The 24,914-nt window shown below is 38.3% G+C and overlaps 1 protein-coding gene across 1 annotated transcript; it reads left to right on the top strand.

Moving 5' to 3' along the window:
• Positions 1–5,575: 5,575 nt before the first annotated feature.
• Positions 5,576–20,668, top strand: LOC122060585 (lysine-specific demethylase JMJ705). The gene is made up of 7 exons (XM_042623723.1): positions 5,576–6,654; positions 8,685–8,763; positions 8,901–8,968; positions 11,938–12,088; positions 13,592–14,289; positions 16,425–17,306; positions 19,038–20,668. Exons 1-7 carry the CDS (start codon positions 5,802–5,804, stop codon positions 20,330–20,332), a joined length of 4,026 nt encoding a protein of 1,341 aa, XP_042479657.1. The 5' UTR covers positions 5,576–5,801; the 3' UTR covers positions 20,333–20,668.
• The last annotated feature ends 4,246 nt before the right edge of the window (positions 20,669–24,914 follow it).

The following is a 24,914-nucleotide window of genomic DNA, read 5'->3' on the forward strand; positions in this document are numbered from 1 at the left end:
GGGATTCTTAAAAATAAATAAATAAATAATAAATGCTCATTATTGTGTCGTGGAGTTTTGCCCCTCTCCATCTTACAAACTACTTTGCCCGATGATGGTTTTAATGTTTGTTTAGCTTATTTTTTGTTTTGCTTCCTTGCCCCTTGATGCCCTGTGTATTCTCTTTTTTCTTCTTTGGTATGAATTTTTTTTGGGTAATTTACAACATCACCCCTTAGAGAATGCCAATATTAGAGGGATACCCCCTATTTTTTACCAATTAGACTCGGATCCCTTGCCGTCAGCCAGTGTTATAGAATATACTAAAAATGTTGACATCAATAGTTCATTTTTTTTCTAAATATCATTTTGCCCTTAAAAATAAAGGAGTACCGAAATTGCCCTTAAAAGTTTTAGTCCCCAGATCGATTGAAGAAAAAAAAACCTAACTCACTATTCACTTCATAACGGGTCAGCGAATTAGTCCCACTGAGGTGGAGAAGAAGAACATCGGAGAAGAAGATCTTTGGTGCTTTTCAGATCAATGGCTATAACCCCCTTCTGGTGACGGCATCTACAGCGGCTGCGAACCTCCTCCAACGATTATAGGTATGTTATCCTGCCTCCTCTTCTCATTTAACCCCTTTCTTGATCATTCTCAAATCGATTTCACCACAACCCTAACTCACGATTCACTTCTAACGGGTCAGCCTTAGTGATGCCACCATTGGTTTTAGCAGTGTAATCCATTGGGTAATCCAGATCATTCAACTCCAGCAAAGATGCATCATCTTCCCGAAGCTTCGGATCGAGAGTATATTTAGTTTCCATGCTAATATGGAAATGAAGTCCATTTGTCTTCAAATATAGTGGAGAACCAAGATCTTGCAAACCATTATAAATTGCATAGCCCTCCAAATGAGCACTTTCATCAATAGTAGATTGATCCAATAAAAAGATTATGATTAAGTCAACAAGCAAATTATTCTTTTAAAGTTCAGGGAACAACAGAGAACATATCTTCGTTTGCAACTCAAGGCTTCAGACCCCATCATCGCCACCAACAATAACAATTGAATTCTGGTCCGATGCGATTGCGCTCTGCCCCAAGCTCTCTGCTTGAAAACTATGTGGACGGTAGCAGCGGTGAAGGCGAAGGAGGTTCGAGGATCTCCCCTAGCCTCATTCATTTAGTCCCAAGGCAGAGAGTATGTTTGCAAGGTTTAGAGCAGGTTAGAGGGGTTTCACCTGGTTGTCATGAGGACGTCGTTCTTCGCCAATGTCGTCACCACTGCTTTGAAAGTAGATATAAGGGTGAATAGAGGGGGTATTTTTGGTATAATATAATAAGGGTGTTTTTACTCATAATAACTAAAGTATCATTTCACATCATCATTTAACAGAAACTGATAGCAGGGAGTCCAAGTCTAATTTGGTGAAAGAGAGAGGATACCCCTCTAATATTGACATTCTCTAAGGAGTGGCATTGTAAATTACCTTCTTCTTTCTTTTTTCAATACAATATTTTACATTACCTTCTTTCATGCAGACATTCATTTGCTCAAAGACAAATGTCTTCTCAGAGGTCAATTCAACTACAAAGTACTCTCATTATCATCTAAAAAAAGAAAGTAGGGACAGAACATAAGCAGTTCTGTTTTCTTTTTTTGTTTTTGTTTTTTTTTTTTTAAACCAGGTTCCCAGGCCCAGAAAGAGCAAAACCAATAATTTTTTAACGGCTGAAAACGTCTAAACGAGGCGTTTTCACTTTTGGGGAAAGAAGGTACAAGTTTTCCTAAACAATCTGATTAGTCTATCTCATAGAATCTATGAGCTGTTTTACCTAGTCAAGGTATCAATACTATTACCAAAAAAAATTTATTGCCAATGGCATCATAGAATCCATAAAAAGCATGCCCAATGAAGGTATCAGTAATGGTATCTGATACATCGGTTTTATCACATCAAATGGGAGAATTTCACCCTTAGTTTTGATTTAAAAAAAAAAAAAAATTCATTCTTAGACAAATTTAGCCCCAATAAAAACTGTTCCACTGACAGTGAATCGAATAGGTATTGACATTTGGCATGGCCAATATTGGATAGGGTAAAATATTGGAACAATCGGAATGATGTGGCCCCTCTTGGTAATGGATCAGGTTTTGTATCATAATCGTTTTCATATGAGAATCATTCTTGTACGATCTCCACACAAATAGAATCCCATATAGGGTTTCACTTTGGATAGATTAATCTGGTATAAAAATGATTCTCATGTGAGGATTTGATAGAGAAAAAACAGGATTAAAAAGAGAGGTTTCTCATTGATGTGGACGTGACCAAGAGTTTCTTGATTATAGTGATATGTAAAATTATCCCATTGAAATCAATAATTAAAGAGAAGTAGACAACATTAATAATAGGCATAGAGCCACGTACACTTCCACAATTCTCCAAGGGGTCAGAGGATGTCATTAAGGGGCAAATAAGTGGGATTTAAGGCTGGAAATTTGACAAGTGATTTAGACAATTTCCTAAATATCTAATAGTCACGGAAGACCAAGACCATGTATCCATTCACTTACCAAATTGTCCACGTCTCATAGACTACTAAAAAACAACCTAAGTTTATAGCACTCCTGCGCCTCCAATACATATAAACACATAAAGTTATGTTCGGAAGTGTGGAAGAAAAAAAAAACATAATAAGACAAATATCATAATTACGTAATAATTTTTTTATCTATATTTCTCCTCAAATTTATTTATTTTTCTTACTTTTCAAACATAAACCTAAAGAAATAAGGAAGATATTCTTTGGTGTAACCATTTGACATGGAAAAATAAAATAAAGATAATTGTTTTTTGTCCGAGAGCAGCCTCTTATGCTAGATATAGATGAATGTACCTTTAGAAGGGGTATGGTGATCATTGCCCATAGGTTGCTCAGAACAAAAAACTTTCTCTCATAAAGTAAATAATAAGGGGGAAAATTTTGTTGCTAGATCCAGTGTTGCTTACGCTTAGACACAACTCTACTTGAAATGACCAACCCCCTATGAATGAAATGAGAAATCCCCTTGATTTATGCCTCTATATGTGTTTCCATTGGGCTTGTATTCGTGCAGGGGTCATATGACTGGACAATGTTCTTCATATCAAATAATAATTATAAAATGGGCAAGAGTAATTTGTCCACTTGTGTCGACATCGTGCTAGTGCATAGGCTAATGATAGGCCGCGGGGAGGCATCTAGGTAGGGATAGTGCCATCTATTCACATCAACCTATGTCTGGGTATAGACACATGCAAGCGAGAAGTTTTCTTCTCTCCTTATATAATTTCATTGAATTGAAAATTTTAATTAGATATACATTATTATTTATACCCCTACAATACAAAAAATACACCCTCTAAAGGTTAATGCAAAGGACAATGACGTAGTCGATGTGGTTACCGTCTCAGTGGTTAACCAACCTTGGTTAATCAACTCGAAAAAAGTAATGAAACCCAGGTTTAGAACCCCGAATTAGGATCTGGATTTGTCTTGGTTGATTATGATCTAATTCGAATTGAAATCGGTTTGGATTGGCCCCTGATATCGTTTTTTTAATGCCCTAACCATAGTTTCCATAATAGCAGATGAGCCGAGTCGGTTGGAATCAGGATCAACCTTGGCCTGTATCAATCCTGATTGGCCAGGTTAGCTGATCTGATCCCAATTCTTGAAACCCTGGTGCAACCCCTATATGTTAATGGGAAAGTAAGTCCACAGGATAGGGAACGCTAGCATATTCTCTCTCTCAGTCTCTCTCTCTCACACACACACATGTGAGATAATAATTCTTTCTCCTAATTTGTGAAACCGTTTAATCATCCTCGATGATTCATCCTTGTGTTGCTTGTTAAGATAACCTCTCCAATTGTTAATTTTCGGTTACTAAATGAACAAAACAAATTCCTAACAAAGAACGTTGCCTTGTCATGTGGCTTTCGTGTCAAGACATAGGAGCGTGCAAAACCATTGCACCACCCTTGTGAAAATAAAAGATTTCATCTGTGTTAGTCTCATCCTAGTGCAACTCCTATATGTAATGGGAAAGTATATCTGAGTCCACGGCATAGGGAATGCTAGCATCCTCTCTCTCTCTCTCTCTCTCTCTCTCTCATGTGAAACATTAACTCTTTCTCTTAATTTATGAAACTGTCCCTCGTTGATTCATCCCCGTGTCATTTGTTAAAAGAACCCTTTTCCATTTGTTAATTTTCGATTACTAAATGAACAAAACAAATTCCTAAAAAGAATGTTACCTCGTCATGTGGCTTTCGTGCCAAGACAAGAGCGTACAAAACCATTGCACCACCCTCGTGAAATAAAAAATGTCATCCATGTTAATCTTATCTTGGTGCAACCCCTACATGTTAATGGGGAAATATATATGACTCCATGGCATAGGGAATGCTAGCAACATCTCTATCTCTTGCTCACGTGAATTAATAACTCTTTCTCGTAATTTATGAAACTGTTAAATCATCCCTTGTTGATTCATCCCCGTGTCACTTGTTAAGAAAACCCTCTCCAATTGTTAATTTTCGGTTACTAAATGAACAAAACAAATTCCTAACAAAGAACGTTGCCTCATCATGTAGCTTTCTTGTCAAGACATATGAGCGTGCAAAACCACTACATAACTCCCCTGTGAAATAAAAAAAATTCTCATCTCGGTGCAACCCCTATATGTTAATGGGAAAGTACATCTAAATCCATGGCATAGGAAATGCTAGCATCCTCTCTCTCTCTCATGAAATATTAACTCTTTCTCCTAATTTATGAAGCCGTTCAATCGTCCCTTGTTCATCCTTCGTGTCGCTTGTTAAGAGAATTATCTCTAATTGTTAATTTTTGATTACTAAATGAACAAAACAAATTCCTAACAACAAACGTTGCCTGGTTTTTGTGCGGAGACATAGGAGCGTGTTGCACTATCCTCATGAAATAAAAAATTCATCTATATTAATATCCTTATGCACATTTTAATTAGTCATTGCATCCGTACAGAGGGCCATGCCACCTATCAATGATCCAACAGTAAAAATTTTTCCACGCTGACATCATTGGTTAAAATCTCCTACCTTACACCAATCACGACTTTGGAAATAGTTTTCTCCAAATGGGGGTCCACATGAATAAGAGGTACCCACATGATTAGAATCATGAGTGTAAGAAAGAATGCCCACACAGTCGGTGTGGGAATCTTTTCCTCTAAATAAATAATGTGTATTTCTTTTTCGGGGGCTGTGGAGGAACCTTAGAAAGATTCTCTTGACATGTACTTTGGAGATATGGTGATAATTGCATATTAGCATCTTTCATAATGAACTCAAAGCATACCCACTCATCTCTCATATTAATTTATGAACCCTACACCAAAAAAATAATAATAATTTATAAACCCACCCAATCAGAGTCCCCAGAGTTCAAATCCTAGAATAATTTTTTTAACAGATATAAACAAAAATCAGAAATTTAAATAAGAAATTCCTTTATTACATTTATGATTTATGATTTACCTCCAAAACCAGAATAAAAACTCCAGTCACATTTCTTTCTTCTCTCACGTTGGCCCCTCTCTTCACTTCTGACCGTTTATCCTCTGCTCAGGAGTGAAGCAGGGCAGAGTAGAACGAACAGGTCAAAGAAGAGGAGGGAAGTTTTATTATCTATCACAATACTTGGTTTTCTCTTCTCGTTTTCTCCTTCTGTGTAATGGGTTTGAGAGATTGTAAATGAGAGTCTCCATCTTTTGTCTCTCATCCCATTAATGGCAGCTGCAGCAGCAGGGGCAGAGCCACCTCCAGAGGTCTTTTCATGGCTCAAAACCCTACCTCTGGCACCGGAATACCACCCAACCTTGGCGGAATTCCAGGACCCTATCTCTTACATTCTCAAGATCGAGAAGGAAGCCTCCAAGTACGGCATCTGCAAGATCGTTCCTCCCCTCCAACCATCGCCCAAGAAAACTTTTATTGCTAACCTTAACCGTTCGCTTGCTGCTCGAAACCCTAATTCTCACCCTAAATCTCAACCCACATTCACCACTCGGCAGCAACAGATCGGGTTCTGCCCGCGGAAGCCGAGGCCGGTTCAGAGACCGGTATGGCAGAGTGGTGATACCTATACCCTCCAGCAATTTGAAACCAAAGCGAAGCATTTTGAGAAGACCCACTTGAAGAAAATTGGGAAAAAGGGGTTGTCGGCGCTGGAAATTGAAACCCTCTTTTGGAAAGCTAGTGTGGATAAACCCTTATCGGTGGAGTATGCAAATGACATGCCTGGGTCGGCCTTTGTGCCGATTAATGGGAAGAAGTGGCGTGAAGCAGGGGAAGCAGCTACTGTTGGAGAGTCTGCATGGAATATGAGAGGAGTTTCCAGGGCGAAAGGCTCCTTGTTGAGGTTCATGAAGGAGGAGATACCGGGTGTGACTTCTCCAATGGTTTACATAGCGATGATGTTTAGTTGGTTTGCTTGGCATGTGGAGGATCACGATTTGCACAGTCTGAACTATTTACATATGGGGGCGGGGAAGACGTGGTATGGCGTTCCCAGGGAAGCTGCGGTTGCATTCGAGGAGGTCATCAGGGTGCATGGCTATGGGGGAGAGGTTAATCCTCTTGGTGAGTATATTACTCTATCAAGGAACAGAGCTTACCCTGTTCTCTCATTTGAATGTCATGGGTGTTTGCCATTGTTTCTAAAGTTAAATTTGCTTTTTTATGTTTTTATGCTCTTGGATCATTACAATCTCGAGGAGTGATTCCAGTTTCTAATACGCATTATTGGGATCAGTGTTTCTCCTGTGGTGGCTTCTCGGGATGGATTTTGGGGAGGTTAAAAAGGATGCTATGGATAAGAATTCTTGATGTATTTTTAAGAGAAAATATGAGTAGGTGGTTGGAGATGTGCAATCGATGCTTTTGGGATGCTATTCAAGTCAAATGCAACCTTACATGTCTAGCTCTCTTTGCTTATTATTCTAGAGGGCACTGGTTGGGTGTCTATGCTAGAACTAGTGGTAATGTTGAATGTTGGTGTTGACTCTTAAATGATTGTCTTCTGTTTGCTCTACATTGCTTTATATCCTTGTGAGTGAGGTTTGCTGGAAGGTTTTTAGGTTGTGAAACAGTACCGATGTAATTATCCTTTGCTCATTTCATTTCATCATCAAGACTTATTCACTCAAAAGTATTTGCTACATAAATAATAAAAGATTTGGCCGATGGTGGTCTTGTTTGCGTCTTGATGAAATGGTAGCTTGTTATTCTTGTTGCAACCTCCCCATATAAGAAGTTGAACAATTTCCTATAAATTGTTATTGTGTACTTAAAAGTAATGGAAGGATACCCTGGAGGACTTTGAAAAGAATCGAATTACTGCAAGTTTTATAGGATTTTCAACAATGACTCTGCTCTGAAAGCGGAAGGTTCTTGCTGAATTTTAAGACACTTTTGTCTGAAAGGAGTTCTATTTCAAGGAAGACCCTGTTTGGAAGCCCAGGTCAAGGGGAACCAAGCCCAAAGTTGGCCTTCAGTGCCAGCAGGGGAAGTGGGATATTTTGCAAACAAAAATTAATTATAACGGGGGTCTTTAGTGGCTGTTGTTAAGTATTGGACTCCTGTTTAGTTCTACACTTAGTTTCAGTTTCAGATTGTGATTAGGAGTTTTAGTTTCAGCTAGTCTCTGGGTTAGTGTAAGAGTGAGACAAGAATCGCTTTTAGAGGAATATTCTATCTTTACAAAGCTATATATATATATATATTTGCAAGTAAGAATATTCCAAATCTCTAAATATATGTGCATGTAACTCCATTAAATAGAACAAATATGCATTTAAGAGTGAGACAAGAATCTCTTTTAGAGGAATATTCCATCTTTATATATATATATATTTGCAAGTAAGAATATTCCAAATCTATATATCTATATATATGTGTGTGCAAGTTAGCCCACTATATATGTGCATGTAACTCCATTAAATAGAACAAATATGCATGTAACCTCATTGAGCAGAATTGAATGGGACTAGGACCTTCTAAATAGGATTCCTACCACACTCTTAAACCAACCCAGAGAATGAGTGAAACTAAAACTCCTAATCACAATCTGAAACTGAAATAAAGTGTAGAACTAAACTGGAGTCCACTAGCTATGGACAGCCGCTAAAGACCCTCATTATAAATAATATTTGTTTATTGACATACTCACATTAAGAAAATACTCTAACTACTCCCACTGGAACTGGAGGCCTGGTTCTCCTTGGCCTGGGCTTCCAAATAGGGTTTTGCTTGTCCAGCCAGGCTAGCACATCTGCATCAACTTGTGTATGCTCTTCATGTTTCTCTGTCTTATTTTGATTTAATTTCTGGTGTTAAGATTTAAGAAGGGAACCTTGTTGGTAAATGCTGTCTCTTATTTGTTTCCCTCGACCAAATTTTTTCTTAGCTATTTTGTAATATGTGGCTCTGGTTTGGAATCCTTAAATTTTGTTGATGGTTAAATAGACTTAGCAGGCAATTTTTCTCTTTCTACATTCAATTATAAGTTAAAATCCACTCGATTCATCATATAGAATAATAAAGTGAAAGGTTTTGAAAATTGATGTTGTGATGAAATGAACTAATATTTTATCATTTTGACATATTTGCAGTGACTTTTGCAATTCTTGGTGAGAAAACCACAGTGATGTCACCTGAAGTACTTGTCAATGCAGGAATCCCATGCTGCAGGTGATTTCAATTTTTGTTATTATCACTCAGCTTCAAAATGTTAGCAATTTTCATGGGAAATTTAGTATTTTTGGTGGTCGCTTGAATCATTGAATGTATATGTATTTATCATGTCATTTGTTTTTCCTTTGAATCAGATTGGTGCAAAATGTAGGGGAGTTTGTTGTCACTTTCCCTAGAGCCTATCATTCAGGGTTCAGTCATGGTGAGGCATCCTTTACTTGGTTTTGTTTTCTAAATTTCAAAAAGGAGATCTAAGTTGTGTGGGCTAGAGAACTATCTACCAATCTTTCATTTCATTAGAATGAGACAAAATGTTCCTGAGATTGTTGTTACTTGTATATATATATATATATATATTTGAGTTGGGGGGGTGGGGTTATATTATTGGAGGGGGGAAGTGTAATATATTAATGGTCTTACGATTTTCTTGTACCCCTTTTGCATCTTTCTTTTCCGGTTTTGAATACTTAGAGGAATGTTTGCTAACTAGTGTTTTTTGGCATTTCCAGTTGATTAAATTACACATAGGCCCCCTGAGGTTCCTGAAATGTAGACATGGCTCCCATGTACTTCTACAATGTGTGGGGGTCCCTTCTGTTCAACTGATGGCAGGAAATTTCAACCCTTCCTTAAGTCGACTATCAGTGAAACCCTTTAAAAATGATGTTTTAAATTATTTAAAATCCCCAGCTTGCTATTGAATACACTACAAAGGATGAAAATGCTTTGATTTACCCAAATCCACTGTCCCATAAAAACCATTGGGTGCTACACCTTCATTTTGTCTAAGGAATATGCATTGGGCATATAGTATTTGTTCGATTGATTTATCCATGCCGCTTCTTTGATTCATGCCTGCTTGTCAGTGAATTTTTCAACTTCTTGAAGAACTCTTTGATACCAGTAAAATTTCTGTTCTTTGACCTCCCCTCCCCTCCCCCCCGCTTTCTCTCTCACGCCCACCAACCCACGGGCCCACCTGATGATGTTAAAGAAAGGGTCTGATTGGTGGAGGGAAAAAAAAAAGAACAAAGAAAGAAAGAAAAACAGCACTATTATTGCTTCTTCTCTCTTGTTTCATGTACTGAAAGGTTTGGTTATGTGGTTGCGAATAAATAATGACTGCCCATGAGTATCCCATGTTTTGTTAGTGAATTGAATTCTCAAATTGTTTTTGTGTCAGGCTTTCAGCTACTTCATATTATCAGTACTAATGAGAGTTGGGAACTTAAATATGATTAGTCATTTTCCTCTTCCAGTTATGATGATGAATTTTATTTGGTGTGGTTTTCATTTAAAGAGAGATGGAACAATTCTTGACTTCTTGTATGCCTGAAGACCCTGAACTCTGCAAACTGTGAAATGGTCTTTTAATGGAAAGTGTTTTGTTTTGAACCGAATGAGGGGATGGGTAAAGGCTCTAATTGAATTTTTGGGAAGTGAAGTTTGGATGGTTTCATTTATTTTAATTCTTCAGTAAACTCTGAACAAATGCCTGTTGAGAAAGAGGGTCTTGAGTTTTTACCATGAATCTGATTCTTCAATTAGGAGGATTGGAGGAGCTTTCCGTCCCCTTGGAACAAATCAAAAGGCCTGATTTTTCATAAGAGGAGCCCAAACTATGTGATTGAATGAATCCTCCTCTATCTGTTGCGAGTTGAGGGCTCCTTCCTCCTCTTCAAACTTTGTTTCATATTTTTCGTATAGAAATATCTGATCAACAATATAACACGATCCATTTTGCATTATATCTAAGGGGTTCCTTGGTTCGGACCGGGCTGGCTAGCCGCTGTGTAAAAGCAATTTCTGCAAAGGAAGTTGAGACAAGGATGTGAAATTCATTTATTTAGATGTTGTTTCATGCGTAGCGAAGACTTTCTTGCAGAAGTTGGGATTAAGAGTTTCATTTTGTTCATCGTTAATAAGGTGGGCAACGCTACCTAAGGCAGGCGGGTGCCTTACTCTAGTAGGAGCCTTTAGTTAGGAGTAGGGCTGTTGCTTGGTACTCTAAGGAGCAAGAATCAACTCCCTGAGCACCTATTCCTCAACCTCTCGAAGAATCAGTGATTGAATGGGTCATGATACTTTGATGGAGACCATGCCTATCTTCGATTGTAGGCTGATATCTATGAGCAGCTGCTGTTGTGGTTCTCTTCTCTCTCAAAGAAAACAGAGTGGAGACAAGAATATAGTTGATGGACGTGCAATATGAACTCTCTCAGTCTCTCTCAAAGGAAAAACTGTCATTTGGGGAGTTCAGGTCCTTTTTGTTTTATAGGGGCTTTTGGTCCTTTCCTAGGTTTAACCTGGATTAATGCATTTGAGTGAATTCGTCTTTTACAGTAAGGTTGTTACTAAATATTGAGGAAGGGTTCCTTTTCATTGTGTATGGTAAATTGGAATTGTTTGTAATTGTCACATTGGAAGAGGGGCCGGGCAATTTTCAAAGATTGAACAACACTACTGGTGAGGAGATGATGTGTTGTTCTAGAGCGGGAGCGACCCTTAGTCTTGTCGGGGTGTGGGAGGATGAGGGGTTAATTTCCATTTTGGGAATTGGAGGCTGAGTGGGGTGTGGAGTGGGTAGGGGATTTATTTTTTATGAGTGGTGAGGTTTGTTGTTTTCTGTTTGGTAGAGGGTCTTCTGATGACTTTTTTCTTATTTTATTGCTTTTTTTCAATGGATCCATTTAGACGACACCATTAAGTTGGGATAAGGCTTAGTTTGTTGTTGTTGTTGTAGATTGTCTTCTGATGCTGTTGCTGTGTAGGTTTCCTATATTGCTTCCCTTGCTTGGGACCTTGATATTTTTCTCATTGTCTATTGAATTTATCTTCATGTTGATTATCAAAAAAGTTATTTATTCTTTCCAATTTATTATTACTTGATGGGGACTTAAAAATCGAATTCCTATTACCATATACCCTTTTAAGCTTTGTATGGTGAAGTGAGGATGGGTACACATGAGGAAAAATTTGAAAACCGTTTCATGGTTTTTGTCATTTCTATTCGTAATTGCCTTCCTGTAGTTGTTCATGCTTTTTGCTTACTTGTCATTGTAAAATGTGGGCTTTGTTTATATGCTTACTCAATACTTGCCCTACACTTGCCATGCTAGACTTTTTTCTCTCTCGGATTCATATTTCTTCTCATTTGACTGTGTCATGTAGGATTTAATTGTGGAGAGGCTGCAAATATTGCAACTCCTGAATGGTTACGGGTTGCAAAAGAAGCTGCAGTCCGTAGAGCGTCAATCAATTACCCTCCCATGGTGTCTCAGTTTCAGTTGCTTTATGCTCTTGCTTTAACTTTATGTTCAAGGTCTCTACTAACGCCATTTGAGAACATTCTTCAATATAGTGCTAGTAATGGAATTTCTTCTGTTTCGTTTCTTTATGAGTCTTCCACTTCATTGCTCTTGCAAATCTAGTAAGTTTTGGCCAATCAGTGTTACTAAAGGCAACAGGCACACTCAAGGCACAACCACCCTTTGTGCTTGAGGTGCAAGGTGAGATGTGTGCCTTAGTGTAGCCAGACTGAGACACTTTTTTTTTTTTAATGAAAAAGTATAAAATGTACACTCATTGATATTCAAGTTACGCTCCAATTAAAATGACAATAAAACAAGACCAACATCAGTATATTAGCATGTTGGTTTGATTGTGACAAACCAGGGCTCTACCCCACCATGGCGGCAGCCTTTGGTGAAAAGAAGTGGGGGAAGAAGAAGAAAAGGGAGGAGGAAGAAGTAGAATGAGTAAATTGATGCCTTGGAGGAAGAGGAGTGAAGGTGAATGTGTGTATATATATATATATATATATCATGTAAAAGCTGAGCTAGAACAAGAAGAAGAGAAGTAAGTGTTGAGGAGGAAAAGGGGAGGGGAAAAAAAAGGGAAAAAAGCGTGATCGCTGGAGAGGTAGAAGGAGAAAAAGGAAAACTGCAAAATCGAGCTGGCTGTTGAAGAGGATGTCTGTAGTCTAGACTCTGATCTTATTCTCTTCTTCCTTTCTTAGCAGATTTTGTGTACAACTCTTAATTGCGATAGGTACTGATATGTGGAAACCCATAATGTGGAGGGTATAGAACCAAAAAAAATAAAACTGGGGAGGGTATAGATAATGGAGGCTGTAAAAAGTTTTTTAATTAAAAAATATGAGAGAATGATACCAGTACATCGAATATGAAATGATTCAGAGCAACCTTTATTAGGCCTTATTTGAGGCCTAAGAAAGCTTATTCCTCTTAAATAATGGCCCATAGCTGGGAATAAAAGCCATCCCTCTTGTGACCGGGCAGATAGTGGGCACGTTGCCTTCCAGTTACCAGTCTTAAGTCTTAACTTGCTTGCCTGCATCAGTAACACCCTCCCCTTCAAAAACAAAACCATCCATTTTGAACAATTTAGAAATGTTTCTGCTACAAAGGAAAAAAATCAAGACAAGGGCGTTATTTCAAGTGAAATACAGCTCTTCTGTATTGTGCCTCGCACCTAACTGGAGGCATATAAAGAGTTGTAGCCAGGTATTTGCTTTAGTGAATTAATGAGCCTGGGCTGTAGGCGATCGCAAGAACTGCACTTGGACATGGCTTGCACCTCGAGAGAAACCTTTTTCCCCCCTTAAGTAGACTCTGCATAATGTCTTTGGATGTGGCTATTCAGTACTTCAAATACTAAGTTTGTGTTGGAAATTAGAGAAATTTCACACATCAATATATTGCCATTCATATGCCAGAATTTCAAATGTAGCTGGTATTACAATTTAGTAATATAATCTGTTTCGGTGTCTTAATCTAAACATGCACATGTCTTCTCTCCACAGTGTGCCTACAAGTGTTGCTACTGAACCTCGCAGCTCTAGACTAAAATATAAGAAGAGGGGTGAAGGAGAAACAATGGTGAAAGAGCTTTTTGTACGGAATGTGACAGAAAATAATGGCCTCCTAAATATTCTTCTTGAAAAGGGATCTTCATGTGTACTATTCCCACATAATTCTTCAAAGATTTCCGTGCCTGCAAATTTACGAGTTGCATCCCAAATGAAGTTGAGGCCCCGGTTGTCACATGGTTTAAGCAGTCCCGAGGAAGCAATGGAAGCGTCAAAAATGTTACCTTCGAACGATGTTAGGCTAGACAGAAGGGCACGGCTCAGGGATCTGAGTGGTTTCTGTGCAGTGAAAGAAAAACCTGCCTCTGTTTATGATCAGAACGGATTTCCATCATCATGTGGAAGCGATCTGTACACTTCCATTCCAGAGATGCAGAATGCTGACACTGAAGAAGGGAGTACTTCCCAAGGTGATGGATTGTTTGATCAGGGGCTGTTTTCTTGTGTCACTTGCGGGATATTGAGCTTTTCATGCGTAGCTATTATTCAACCAAAAGATACAGCTTCTCGATACCTTATGACCACAGATTGCAGCTTCCTTAATGATTGGGTTGTTGGTCCAGGAGGAACAAGTGAGAGATGTACTGTTTCTAATTCGGATGCAAATAGATCTGAGATGAATTCTTGTTCAGGTATCTGCTGTCCTTTATACTCACTTTTCATATTAGCATGTGTTCATGTAATTCTCTCATGTTCTTATTTATTGGTGAACTGTTAAATTGGCAATATTTTTTGGGTGTGATAATGTTTATGGTGTATTGGCATATCAGCCTGTACTATCTTAATTGAGCCACTCATCAGATGGGCTATTGTTTGCTCCATTTAATAAATACAAGAAATTTTATTGTAAACTAGAATTTTTTAATGGCTAAGAAAATTAATGACTTTTGAAACTGTGCATATTTCCTTACTTTATTTTTTCGCTTGCTTCTTTAATCAGTAGGGGCCATCTTCAACCTCCGTAGTATTTTTTTTTTTTTTTTTTTTTTTTTTCTGGTTTAGTAGTATCTCATTTTCCCCCTGTTGGTGGTGGTGAGTTTTCCTGCTTATTATAGTAATAGCTGCATGAATCATGTAGCCAATTGATCGTTCTTAGGTATTAATCATGTACTGTAATAATTGCAACAAGATATTAGGAGAACAGCTTGAATGTATTACTGAAACTTGGAGCTTACTTGGTAATATGGCATTGCTTTTTAGCCTGTGTGATATTAATCTATTATGTGGTTTTTTGAAAGAGGTGTTGGGGAGGGGGGGGGGTAATGTAGAAGTAGATTACAAAAGTAACTACCCCCAATGTATTACAGCCCCAAACCCAATATCAGATAAGACTCTTAAATTAGCTTGACAAAACCAGAAGTAACTACAGGGAAAACAAAGTAACTAGAACCAGAGACAAACCCCCAAAGAATAAAGAGCAATGCAGGAGCAAAACCCAGCCAAAGCCTCAAGCCATTAGGAGAGAGAAAGTCCTGCGACTAGGGGTAAAGAAGGGTACCTGTGGCTGGAACTGTAGGGCTCTGATGGAATGTAACTAAGGTCGATTGGAGGCCTTAGAGAGGGGAGCAAAACCTCCAAAGTTGGTCGACTTCTGATGGCTAAATTGAAAGTACTCAGTTTCTTGATTTCAGACCTTGGAGAGAGAAAATAGAGGGAACCTTCAAGAACTGCAGCTGGAACCCTTGGACAGCCTTCAGAAGAGGATCAAGTGATCCTATGACAGTCTAGAACACACCCTAAAAAGGGCTTGTAAAACAGAACTCAGATGTAGCTGGTTTGAGGATCGACTGGCTTCAAGAATGTGACATGATTGCTGATCGATTCTGGTCTACAAGGCTTTAAACAGTTCTGAATTCACTTAGGTCGATGATCACAGTAAACAGGGACTGATAACAGTAATTTATAACAGAAAAGGAAGAAAGTAACCAAGAGAATTGTGGGTGGGGGTGGCTATCTCGGCCTGGGCATCTCACCCACAGTTATCTCAGCTGTTTAGAAGCAATTGACTGTAATTCTGGTTTATTCAAATCTGAAATTCTGAGTACAGGAGCTCCTCTTTAAATAAAGGGCAGTAGCTATGCTAGTAGCAGTCATATTCTAACTAGGAGTAGTACTCCTACTAGGACTAACATTAGAAACCTAGTCAGACTGTGGAAACTAATTAGTCACTAACTACTAGCCACTAATGGGACTTATTACATAAATCGATGGCCACTTATGGGCCTTTTTTGAACAGAAATCGATGGGCCCATTGGGCCCTTATTCACTAAGGAAATAACTAAGTGGAAATCGATGGCCCACTTTGGGCTGGGCTTTCCTCCTGCGATAGTGTAGCCCATGGTGGGATCTACATCGGGGGGGGGGGGGTTGGGGGGATTGGGGCTGGGGCACCAACATAGTACATTAGCAAAACCAGAACTTGGAACTCAAATAGTGAGGAGGGTATTGACGCGATTGTATCACTGAAAGTCAGAGCTTATTTAGCAACACACACCTTCTGGTTGAGTAGAAAATCTATAATCTGCTTACCAGTTACAACATCCTCCTTTTTCATTGTGGATTGTTTAACCAAAGGTATCTGTTTCAGCACAAGTCTGCTGGATGAATTTGAGGCTCTAAGCATTTGTTCAAGCAGCTGCATTATAGCTATAACCTGGTTACTTTTCATCTGTTGTCGTGTCACAGTTTCTACCGTACTGACTCTGTCTATGGTTTTTCTTAATCCTTTGTGCGGATATTGATTTTGTACTAAATTGTTTTTTACCAGGGCGGATTGAGAAGCGTATTCAGGATGCTTTGATTGATGTTCCAGTCCAGTCTGGTCAATACCAAGTTCAGTTGGTAGATAGAAGGGTTGAAGATACTGAAGCCTGTAAAGGCATTTCCTCTCTTGATCTATTGGCTTTTGCTTATGGTAATTCATCAGACTCTGAGGGAGAACAGGTAGAACCTGAAATGTCTGCATGCAGTGATGAAAATGACTCAGATGACTGTTCAGTACAATGTAATAGAATACAGTCTAAGTTTGCACATGGAAGTTTACCATCTAAAAGTAGATTGTGTGGTGATTCTGGATTGCCTTTATTTGAGCCAAACAACCATGATGGATTGGCTGGGAATGTTTGTTATGGTTCATCAAGACAAGTTATCGGGAATGAAGTTTCTGTCCGAGTAGGTGCCTCTGATAGTATGCCTGGGCCTTCAAATACCAATTTCAGGAAGAGAATGCAACAACCTTCTCATTCTTCCCTAGTAAGAGCGCCAGAGGATCTGTTGTCCATGAAATCAAGAAGTTTCAACGGTAAATGTGGAGATCCAGTGGTGCAATCTGATAGGCTGGTAACCAGATCTTCTGAAGTCCATCTTAGTGATGTGAAGATGGAGAGGTCAGAAAGTGGTCCTGCATTTCACCCTATACGTCTTAATTCCTCACTTGTCAATGGAAATTGTTCTCCAGTAGCTCATTTTTCTGAATCAACGAAGATTTCTAATGCTGAGATACCTTTCGACAACAAGAGCATGTCAGTGATACATAGATGTGATGATGAGTCTTCTAGGATGCATATATTCTGTCTTGAGCATGCTGTAGAGGTGGAAAAGCAACTTAATTCGATTGGAGGAGTGCATATGATGCTTCTATTACACCCAGGTGAGTTTGGATTTAGTTTATGCGCAAACAAATTTATGTGATAAATTATGATCAAACTGATTACTTGCTCCCCTTTAAGCTTCTTTTCTTTTCCTTTTTTATTTTAGTATTTTGGAAAAAATGTTTGCTACAAAGTTGGGAGGTTTTCTCACATGGACAATTAATGACAAGTGGGAAAATGAGTTGGTCATTCTGATCATTATATAGATGGGGAGTTTATGTAAGCCACATGTGGAATTTGGTGGTTTGTTCCAACTGTATGGCTGCCCATATATGGGTTTATTTCTTCTTTGTTTTTCCCTCCCTCCCAATGGTCCCTGTTCTTCAAAGAATTTTCAAAACACTATATTTATACATGGAGAAGTCAGATTGGCCTGAAAATTAACTCATGACTCAGTAAGGGTGTAGATAAGATTTCCCAATGCAACCAGCTAATCCTAATCCTTGAGTAGGAATCGACGATTCGATTTGCTTCAACACAAGACCAGGTTTAGGCTATTTTCCTGACAAACCAGGGGTTGAGAAGCTTGCTGGCTATATGTTCCAGTAGCTTGCGATGGGGAAAGAAATAGAGAATAAAGAAGAGAAGAAATAGGAGGCTGTTCTGGGATTGTGAACAGTTACTAGTGAATAGTACCCCTGAAGAAATAGAAAAGAGCAGAAGAGAGGGACCGGGCGAAGAGAGAGAATAGAGGAAGTCTTTTTGGCTACACAATTAAAATAAAATTTCTATATTCCATTCATTCGTAAGGAAGGGGTGATTACATGTATTTAAAAGAGGAAAAAAATTAGAAAAAATAGAATCCTCCTAATCTCTAGTTCCTAAAATAAATTTGCTAGCTTAGAAAATACTATTTGGGTTGATTCTTATTTTATTAAAACCCCAAAACAGAAACTAAATCTAATAGGACTCTCTATTCAAGACAAAACTCTAAGTCTTTAACAGCTAGGGTGTGGGCCTCACAAGATCCCTATAACTACTACCATTAGTTAAATCCTAAACTAATCTTTAATGGGCCCCAGTACTAATTAAAATATTTATTTTTGTAAACCCCTTTAGACCCCCATGTTGGGCCTTATATTACTTTAAAAAACCCAAAGAATTAGAATCCCATACCATAGAAATTAAAACAGGAGCAATTTTTTAACTGGTCCTGCATTCAGTCCATAGAGTTTGGACTCCACCAGAGACTTCCGCATGAAAAAAGGATTGCTGTTGTAAGAAACCCTCTCTTCTTCTTTTGTGTGTGTGTGTGTGTGTGTTCATGTATTTTCCTCTCTCCATCCCCTCCATGGGTTTTAGTTGGTTTCATTTTGGCCTGAAGCATATGGTATGATAATGGTTTAAGACTTTCTTTGTGTGACATAATTTTGAATACATCATCTATCGATTAATTAGAATTCTGTCTGTAACAACAATTTTCTCGTCACCGACTGGATATTTAGGGGGTGTCAGGCAAGTATTTGCAGTAATTGGTTATCATGGCCCCTACTGATCATATGGTATTGAATTCGTTTATGATTGTGCTTGAAAGACTTTGGTAGACAAAAATTTAGAATTATGATGGTCCTTCGTCCTTGTTTGTTAATATTTATCGGAAGTAAATACTTCAAAGAAAAAAAAAAAACATGAATATCTGTTTCCATAATGCTTATGTTCTAAAAGAATTTTTAATGGCCAATATCCCCTCTTGTAAGGAGATGATTCACGATTTCTAGTAATACTGGCAGAATATCCAAAAGCAGAAGCAGAAGCAAAATCATTGGCAGAAGAGCTTGGAATTGATTACCAGTGGAAGGATATTCCATTCAGGGAAGCCACCAAAGAGGATCAACTGAGAATCCAAGCTGCTCTGGATGATCAAGAAGCTATACATGGAAATGGGGACTGGGCTGTAAAGATGGGAATTAATCTCTATTACAGTGCCAGCCTCAGCCGCTCTCCTCTATATAGCAAGCAGATGCCCTATAATTCAGTTATATACAAGGCATTTGGCCGGAGCTCTCCAGATGATTCCCTTGTGAAACCCAAAGTTTTGGGGAAGAGGCCTGGAAAGCAGAAGAAAATAGTTGTGGCAGGCAAATGGTGTGGGAAAGTGTGGATGTCTAATCAGGTTCACTCTTATCTAGCTCAAAGAGATGTTGAAGAACAAGAAGATTTACAAATGTCTGCAAAAGTGACACAAGTAGATGAGCTCAAGAGGGAACAAGACAGGGACTTGGGTTTGCAACCAGATCTTCCCAGAAGGAAATCCTCAGTTGGAGTTATCACCACTGTCCCTAGAAAAACTGGACGGAAGAGGAAGAAGACGTTAGAGAAGGGGGCAATCAAGAAACTCAAGTGTCCCCCAACAAAAAGTCACATTAAGCCTACAGATGATTCATCTGAAGATAGTTCTACCCGTGAACAATGTAAGAGGGTTCTCAGAAGTGGACTAATGAAACATGTGAGGTCACAACTTAGTAATGGTGGTGGGAAGAATATTGGACGATGCGATTCATATGCAAAAGACGAAACTGATGGTGGGCCAAGCACACGTCTCAGAAAAAGACCTTCTAGGCCCTCAGAAATCAAGGTCAAACCCATTGGCGAGAAGCAAGTGAGGAAGATTCAAAGGAAGAAAGCTCTAGCAAGTAATAATGTAGTAGCTACAAAAGATGAGGAAGCAGATTACCAATGTGATATGGATGGGTGCACAATGGGTTTCAGCTCAAAGCAAGAGCTGTCTTTGCATAAGCGTAACATCTGTTCCATCAAGGGATGTGAGAAGAAATTCTTCTCCCATAAGTACCTGGTGCAGCACAGGCGTGTGCATATGGATGACCGCCCACTGAAGTGTCCATGGAAAGGGTGCAAGATGACATTCAAGTGGGCATGGGCGCGAACGGAGCACATCAGGGTGCACACGGGTGATAGGCCTTACGTGTGTGGTGAGGCAGGTTGTGGCCAGACATTCCGGTTTGTATCAGATTTCAGCCGTCACAAGCGGAAGACAGGACATTCGGTGAAGAAAGGTAAAGGATAATGGAAAAGAGAATTGAGGAAACTGTAAAATAACATGGATGATGAAACTGCTGTTCCATTGGAAGTAGGTCAAGGTTAGTGGTAGGTTTAGGCATTCTCATGTAATTTATTTCAAAGTTATGACAATTAGAATCTGATTTATGGGTCTTCATTGGGCCTCTCTCATTTTAGTTTAACCAAAGTAATTGGCTGAATTCCTACAACAGATCCAAAGTTTGGGATCGTCTCTGTTATGTCCATGATTTGAAGTACTGGGATCAGATCGAGTATTGGCTGATCTGTATTTATACCTAGACAGTATGTGAATAGAAGATGCTGCAAGTCTCATTTTTGCTCATTTCTCCCTAGGCTTTGGCTACCATGACTCCAGGGGTTGGATTTTTTTGCATGATCTACATAACCTTGCGACAAATTAGAGATCAGGTATTTTTTCCATGCACTGAAAGAAAATGTTGATGAGATCTGAAGAGAAATGGAAAGATCTGGATAACTGTATAGACATTTTTGAGGAGCTTCCTTTGGGGGTTTTGTTGTTCTATTCCTGTTTCTGTTTTCTGTCTGTTCTTCATGCACTCTTCAAAGGTGTGGTGTGAAGTGTGATGTGTGCAGTGTGAAGTTTAAAGCTGTTGGTTCTCTGATCTCTACTCTCACTCTTATCTAATATGTTGAGGATGGAAGTCAGTGCGAAAGAAAGTTTAAGATCCATGTAGCCGATCTCATTCAGCTGAGATTTTTTTTCCTGACTTGCTGGTGTTGTGTTATTTTCCTTTTACTTTCACTCTTCTTTTTTTTTTCTTTGCACAGATCCATGTAGTTGACCCCATTAAGTTGGGATTAAGCTGAGTTCTTTGTTGTTGTTGGAAGTCGGTGCGAAAGGAATTCCCATAGTTTGATTTGCAATTCTTATCATTACTGGGTAGAGTTTAGGTTTTGATTTGATATGTCATATTTGTAAAGAGTTGAACAATCAGATTTTATTCCACCATGCAGTACCCCATTCAGAGCAGTACCTAAGGAATTTCTCAAAATGTTTTGGGCAATTTTTGGAATAACAGATCCCATGTTTCATTGGATTGTTGTTTAGATTGGTCTATCTAGACGAATATTGGATCAGTATCACCTCTAGCTGGTCAGAGCACCGATTTTAAATCCTCGCTTATGTTCCCCTTCCCCCGGCTTGTTCTACTCGTCTTGCTTATGAAATAGATTCTGGTCTAGTTAATTTGTGTTGCTTCAGAATGTGTTCTGGACCCAAAATTTGTTTCAAAAATGCATGCCGAACACAGTCCTAGTCTTTCTGCCTTCATTTTTTTAAGAAAACTTTCTCTCCCTTAACCAAAACTCTCTCTCTCTCTCTCTCTCTCTCTGTGAAGACCTTTTGTCTCATTTTTCTACCCTTATGTTAGGGTGTAGGAAGGCATGATTGGGTAGTGTTTTTTTCCCCAATTTTTTGGGGTTTTGGACTCTCTACTACAAAATTAATTAAAGGGATTAAAAAATCCCAAAAGATTGGGGATTGTGCTTACATTTGCCTAATTTTATGTTTGGAGATTGTTGGAACAAAAAGTGGACAAGATATCACCTCAACAACCATAAAACTAAAACAAATTGGTACATGTTTGGCTAAGCTTTTTGGGTTTCTACGTCTCATTTTAAAAGTCAGTTTTGATAAATAAAGTGCTATAATGGTGCTCCTAGTAAGATTGTTTAGTTTGAAGTCTTCACCTCGGTCAATGCAATTTCTTCTATGAAGTAAGCACAAATTACAATCTTATGTAGTTGGCCTCAAACTGTATGTGATTCATTTATTTTTTTTTAAATTCAAGAAAAAATTACGAGAATATATTCACTATTGTATGGACATCTTCATCATTCGACAAACAGAATAATAGCATGTAGAACAAAGTAGAAAATGAATTTATCAAAAGAAGGAAAAGAACCTCACAACTAAATAAATTATGGGTGGGAGATTGCTGTTCAGCTGTTTGATTCTTGCACTAGTAGGGGGCTAATGACAACATATGTGAAGGTATCGATAGGGGTGGAGATTTTGCATTTCACATGGTGCACACATGTAAATTCACCCCTCAATCAATGTAACGCATTTTTTTTTTTTTTTAAAGTTAATTCCATGCGTAACTAGGGAAGCTAAATTCTTATTAAAAAAACTAAAACTAAAACTAATTGATGGCAAAATGGTCGCGGTACGTGCAGAAAAATAGGAATGTGGAACGTTCGGAGCTCGGTGAATGTTCAGGTAAGTGATATGATTGACACGTGTTAAATATGTTAATCCTGCTAACAGAGTTGTAAATAGTTACAACTTTGTTTAATATTATTAATATTTAAATAAATAAATAATAAAAATCCCAATATAAGCGGACTCCTCTTTTCATTCCGCGTAGAAATCTCGATCCTCTCTTTCTCTCTCTCCTTGCTTCTTCTTCAAGGTTGTTCCTTCTTTTTTTTTTCCTTTTTCACCACTCTCCAGTCTAGTTGAAGTTTTGTTTACCAATTTCAGTGAAGATTTGCATCCATGGTAAATTCTCATAGGTTAATAATATCTACCCAATAAGTAATAATAAAATCTTAGATATTCAACAGTTTTGTTTACTTTATAAATTCAAATTTGTTTTTTGCCATACATGCAAAATTTACTGTCCAAATCCCTTCCCTGATGATTAATATGTAAACATGATATTTAGATATGTGTGGCCAAGTCTCTCATATGCTCAGAGTCTGAAAATAGTTATGCTGAGTTTTTTCTTATCTCATCCTATTTTGAGAGAAAGAGAGAAAGAGAGAGAGAGAGAGAGAGAGAGAGAGAGAGAGAGAGAGAGATGATGTTGATGGCAGCTGTAGAAAGAAGGAACAACGTTGAAGAAAAGCAAGGAGAGAGAGAGAGAGAGAGAGAGAGAGAATTGAGATTTCCCAACAAAATTGAAGGAGGATTCCACTTATATTGGATTTTTATTTATTTATTTATATACAAAAATATTAGACAAGTTAAGTAACCACATCCGTCATCTCTCCACCCTAAAAACTAAGAATCAATTACAATATAAAAAACTAATAAATGATTTAGATTAATCTAAACTTAAATAGACGGTTAATATTAAAAGAAAGTGAAAATAAGATTGCAATACGTACGTCCTGCTACCACTCGCCCCTGATTGATTGTTTAAACAAAAGCACCAGATCGTTAAAGAACCTAACCTAAAACAAAAATTAGCTAGAAAAAGGGAATCATAGACATCAAAAAATAAAATTAGGCTCCAAGGTCACGATCGAGTGCTCACATTCATTACCAAGTTATGCAGATTTGCTAACCATTTATCCCATCTTGACAGGAATTATTTTCTAATAAATTATAAGGGAAAGCATGCTCTCTGATCGCGCAACCCCTATGCCATCGTGGGGGATTCAATTCTTTTCCAACGACTTCGGCATCCAACCATTTATCTTTCACCCATCTAACAGCTTGAATTATTTGGTCCTGACAACACTTTGAGAATGCATGTCCAAATCATCCCACCATCGGATGGGTGTGCACATGGGCAACAAGAGGGACAAAAGTCCTCCCTGGATACATATTGGGACTCTCCCACATGTTAGATCTTCATTGCCACTAACCTTTCATTATAGAAGATATGAGTCCCAATAAGAGAGAGTCAGATGGATTTTATATTTCCCAAAGGTGGGGCATCATTTCTCCACAAGGTCATGAGGTGGTTCCTGTTTTTTCTCCTAAGATAATAAATAACTAACAAACTTGAGAAATTCAACCTAGTCAAAGTCAAAATTATTTACTCCCATTTACTACCCCTCTTGGGTGGCGGTCAGGTTGGCCAAACTTCGCCGCCCCCAGGCTACTTATAATATTAAGAGAGATTAGGTTTAAGGTTACACTCATCTTGGGAATAACTTCTTTATCTTCTTTCACTGATAACGATGTGACTCCGACTCTCCCACTCTCGAGTCTTTTGTCGGCAATATACTCCCAGTCTCCCACTTTCCGTTCACCCACTCTTCACCACCATCTATTATCATTAATAACAGTATTAACCGATACTATCAGTATCACCGGTGACCGGTGATTAAGTGATCGTGAAAAAGGCAAGGCTGGATGCACAGCCGGTGTAACACAAACTAAAGTTGTGTTTGGTAGTCATTCAGTTTTAAAAATAATTTTTAATTTTTGTATTAAAATATCATTTTAAAATAAAAAATATTGTTTAATGAGTCTGTTTTTAAGAACGATAATTCTAGTTGTTCAATTTTTTTTATTTTTTTATTTTTATATTTGGAATGAAACTAAAAATGATAGAATAATGTTTCTTCATTCTATCATTTTTGCGTTTCTAGAGTTTAGAGGTTTTCTTCCTTTTCGTTAAGAAAAAAAAAAAAAAAACCAAAAAATACCAAGTTTGGTACCAAACGCAGCCTAAACACATTCTGTTTCTATTCCTCTTCTCATTTGAAATGACACCCCTGCCCCTCTCCTTCCCATACTCCCATTGAATACTTCACTAGGAAGGAAACAAAATCATGACTGTTGATCCCTGACGTCACCTTCCACTCTC

The sequence above is a fragment of the Macadamia integrifolia genome, chromosome 2 (genome assembly GCF_013358625.1).
Source record: "Macadamia integrifolia cultivar HAES 741 chromosome 2, SCU_Mint_v3, whole genome shotgun sequence".
NCBI classification, from domain to species: Eukaryota; Viridiplantae; Streptophyta; class Magnoliopsida; order Proteales; family Proteaceae; genus Macadamia; species Macadamia integrifolia.

Excerpts from the sequence above, each read along its gene's own strand:
- LOC122060585 (XM_042623723.1), top strand. The coding sequence starts at position 5,802 with ATGGCAGCTGCAGCAGCAGGGGCAGAGCCACCTCCAGAGGTCTTTTCA. Across the intron at positions 8,969-11,937 it reads TCATTCAGGGTTCAGTCATG|GATTTAATTGTGGAGAGGCT; the intron begins GTGAGGCATCCT and ends TGTGTCATGTAG. Across the intron at positions 17,307-19,037 it reads GATGCTTCTATTACACCCAG|AATATCCAAAAGCAGAAGCA; the intron begins GTGAGTTTGGAT and ends TAATACTGGCAG.